Source organism: Triticum aestivum, chromosome 5B, assembly GCF_018294505.1.
Source record: "Triticum aestivum cultivar Chinese Spring chromosome 5B, IWGSC CS RefSeq v2.1, whole genome shotgun sequence".
NCBI classification, from domain to species: Eukaryota; Viridiplantae; Streptophyta; class Magnoliopsida; order Poales; family Poaceae; genus Triticum; species Triticum aestivum.
Window position 1 is genome coordinate 516,684,841 of NC_057807.1, and position 3,815 is coordinate 516,688,655.

The window sequence follows — 3,815 nt, forward strand, 5'->3', positions numbered from 1 at the left end:
TCACTCTTCTCTCTATTAGCTCGCTAACACAATATATGAAACCCCTAATTAAATTAACCCTCCAAAACCCCCAACCCCCCGCCTTTCAAAACAAAAAAAAAAAACAAAAACCCCAGCCTCTGAACTGCTGGCGCGTGGATGCTTTTTGGGTCCCGGTTGGTGTTACCAAGCGGGACTAAAGGCCCTCCTGTCTGGGCAAGCCGCAGCGGCCACGTAGAGCCCCATCTGTCCCGGTTCGCGAGCGAACCGGGACTAAAGGTCATGGGCTTTAGTATCGATCCTTTAGTCCCGGTTCCAGAACCGGGACAAATGGGCATCTGAAACCGGGACAGATGGGCCTTTTTCTACTAGTGTTTGGCCTTTAGGAAAATCTGGCTAACGAAATTATGTGACATACATGTAGTTTTGATATGTAATGTCAACTGTTAAGGGATTTGTTAATTTAAAGCTGGCTATATGCCTTCTTTCTAAAAAAAAACTTTCAGCCAGATGGATGAAAAACCACACAATGCTGCTATCATAGAGTTATTTTTGTTTGATTTGGGAGCCTTGACTTGCAACCACCCAGAAAAGACAGGATGTGTTAAAAAAGACAAGATAACGTTGGTGACGAAGTTTTTGGCGATACACTCTTTAGCCCTTAGGAAAATCCTGGTGATGGAATTTTGTGGCATACATGTCATTTTGATGTTGTAATGTCAACTGTTAAGGGCTCCAGTAACCTGAAGCCGGATGGATGCCTTCTTTTTTACTCCCTCCGTATCAAAATATAAAAATATTTTTAACACTAACATAGTGTCAAAAACGTTTTTATATTCTGAGACAGAGGAAGTATATTTTTTCCCAGCTAGATGTATGAAAAACCACACAATTACACTAACACATATACTCCCTCAGTTCTTAAATATAAGTCTCTTAAAAGATTCCATTATAGACTACATACGAAACAAAATGAGTGGACCTATACTCTAAAAGGCGTCTATATACATCCAAATATAGTTCTATATGGAATCTTTAAAAAGACTTATATTTAGAAACGAAGGGAATAATTGACTAAACGTTTTGTTCCTTTGAGTTCAAAGCCTTGACCTGCAACCACCCAGAAAAAGACAGCTAACCTAGAGGATAACCTTGTTGACAATGTCTTTTAGCCATACAAGCCGTTTAGCCCTTAGAAACACAGCTCGCATGCATATATGTAGAAAATTAAGCCGTTTAGTCTGCGCACAGCTAGCTTCTCGATCGGTTCACTTATATTGAACTCATACTCGCGCGGAAACGTGCAAGGTTTACCATGCCGTGAGAATTGACCTTAAGCCTACTTAAGGCCTAGCTTGCCTCTGTTGGCTACAACCTCAGGCAACCAATCATCAAGAGAAAAATGAAAATGACAATGTCACGAGCGCAAAAAAGAGCAATGGAAAGTTTGCTGGTGGTTCTCTCACTAGGAGTCCTCGTCCAGCTCGCCGGCTGCAGCCCTCCGCCAGACCCGGTGATGTGCACGCATGGCACGTCCAACTGCACCATCACCAACACGTATGGCTCCTTCACGGACCGCACCATCTGCCGCGCGGCCAAGGTCACCTACCCGCGGACCGAGCAGGAGCTCGTCGCGGCCGTGGCCGCCGTGGCGTCCACAAAACGGAAGGTGAGGGTGGCCACCAAGCACTCCCACAGCATTCCCAAGCTGGCGTGCCCCGGCGGCGACGACGGCACCATCATAAGCACGGCGCGGCTCAACCGGACGGTGCACGTCGACGCAGCGAAGCGGCTCATGACGGTGGAGAGCGGCATGCTCCTCCGGGACCTGGTCGAGGTGGCTGCGGCCGCGGGGCTGTCCCTGCCGCACTCCCCGTACTGGCACGGCCTGACCATCGGGGGCCTCTTGAGCACGGGAGCGCACGGGAGCTCGCTGTGGGGGAAGGGAGGCGCCGCGCACGAGTACGTGGTCGGGCTGAGGATCGTAACTCCGGCGCCGGCGAGCCAGGGGTTCGCCGTGGTGAGGGAGCTCGGGGCTGGCCACCCGGACCTACAGGCGGCGAAGGTCTCCCTTGGGGTCCTCGGCGTCATCTCTCACGTGACTCTGGCCATGCAGCCGTTGTTCAAGCGGTCGGTGACGCTGGTGAAGCGCGACGACTCGGACTTTCAAGAGCAGGTGGCCAGGTGGGGTCACCTTCACGAGTTCGGCGACATGACGTGGCTGCCGCTCCAGGGCAAGGTGATCTACCGCCAGGACGACCGCGTCGACGTCTCCACCCCGGGCAACGGCCTCTACGACTTGCCCCTTACCCGCACCCGCGAGCTCATCGATGCAAGAGCCGCCGAAGAGCGGCTGCAGGAGAATGGCACCGACACCGCCCGGTGCGAGGCGGCGAGGCAGCAGGCGGCCGCGTCGGAGCGGCTGAATGTATTCACCAACGATGGCGTCTCCTTCACAGGATATCCGGTGGTGGGGTACCAGCACCGCATCCAGGCGTTCGGCACGTGCTTCAATAGCCCCGAGGATGGCCTCCTCACTTCCTGCGCCTGGGACCCGCGCATCCGAGGCTTCTTCAACTACAATTCCGGCTTCAGCATCCCGCTGTCCAACGCACCGGCATTCATAGCCGACATGCAACGTCTCCGGAACCTCAATCCGGACTCGTTTTGTTCTTCTGTCGACCCCAACATAGGCGTGCTCCTACGATATGTTAAGGCGTCATTCGCTTATCTTGGGAAGCCGGAGGACTCGATCGGTGTCGACATCATCTTTTATCGGAGCCACACCGAAGGCATGCCGCGTGCACATGCCGATGTGGTGGACGAGATCGAGCAGATGGCGTTGCATAAGTACGGCGGGATCCCGCACTGGGGTAAGAGCCGCGATTTCGCCTTCGATGGTGCCATCGCGAAGTACCCAAAAGTCCATGAGTTTCTTAGGGTGAAAGATAGATACGACCCAGAGGGGCTCTTCTCCAACGAGTGGACCGACAAGGTTCTCGGTATCAATGGAAGTCCCAACATCATCAAAAAACGTTGTGCCATTGAAGGACTTTGCATTTGCTCCACCAACTCACACTGTGCTCCGGAGCAAGGCTACTTTTGCAGGCCAGGAAAGGTGTATAAGGAGGCTCGTGTCTGCTCGTTCTTCAAGAATTATTAACAGTGGCGGAGCTAGAACCAGATTTCGCCTGGGGCTAAGCTATGTGAGTGAAAAACTTTTTTGATTTTCTATGCTTTCTCTAAAGAAATTATAAGGGAATTTGTTACTAGGCATGGGGCTATAGCCCCAGCTGCCTCACCACGCTCCTTTCTGGTTGCTTGTCGGACCTGAAAATAATGATGTGATTTTCCTTGCTATATACGAGGATACATATGTGAACTAGGTAATATGTTGTGGGCCGTCGCCACTATTGCCAACTATCAATCTATCTATTCAATGATGATGTTTTAGTTCCTTGTTTGTCAATTATACTTTGGGAACAGACACCGAGCCATCCACCTATCCAACGGCTGAATGTTTTGATGCAGATCTTTCAATGTGAAAATGCAGTATATTTCCCCATAAAAGTGTATGGGATCAGTTTATTGCAGATAATTGGAGGAAAGATAAGTTTTAAGTAGAAAATTAGGGACCTGTTCGGAACGTAGGTGCTCAAAACAGAGGAATAGAAAAATGTGTAGGGTGGAGGCCAGGGCAGAGTGAAAACCTGCAGGCTTGGAATTGGAGGAATTTTTTTAACTAGTGGAGCTTGGGACGCAGGAACCAGTAGCTGTACAGGAGATAGAATGCGCTTACGGCCGGACTAAAAAAAATCAAGGGCAACCTGCTGTGG

At 50.7% G+C, this 3,815-nt stretch overlaps 1 protein-coding gene across 1 annotated transcript; it reads left to right on the forward strand.

Moving 5' to 3' along the window:
- The first annotated feature begins 1,259 nt into the window (after positions 1-1,259).
- On the forward strand, positions 1,260-3,436 carry LOC123116691 (L-gulonolactone oxidase 2). The gene has a single exon (XM_044537618.1). It carries the CDS (start codon positions 1,382-1,384, stop codon positions 3,140-3,142), a length of 1,761 nt encoding a protein of 586 aa, XP_044393553.1. The 5' UTR covers positions 1,260-1,381; the 3' UTR covers positions 3,143-3,436.
- Positions 3,437-3,815: the final 379 nt, after the last annotated feature.

Bases quoted from the DNA above. Each gene is read 5' to 3' on its own strand.
- LOC123116691 (XM_044537618.1), top strand. From the start codon at position 1,382: ATGAAAATGACAATGTCACGAGCGCAAAAAAGAGCAATGGAAAGTTTG.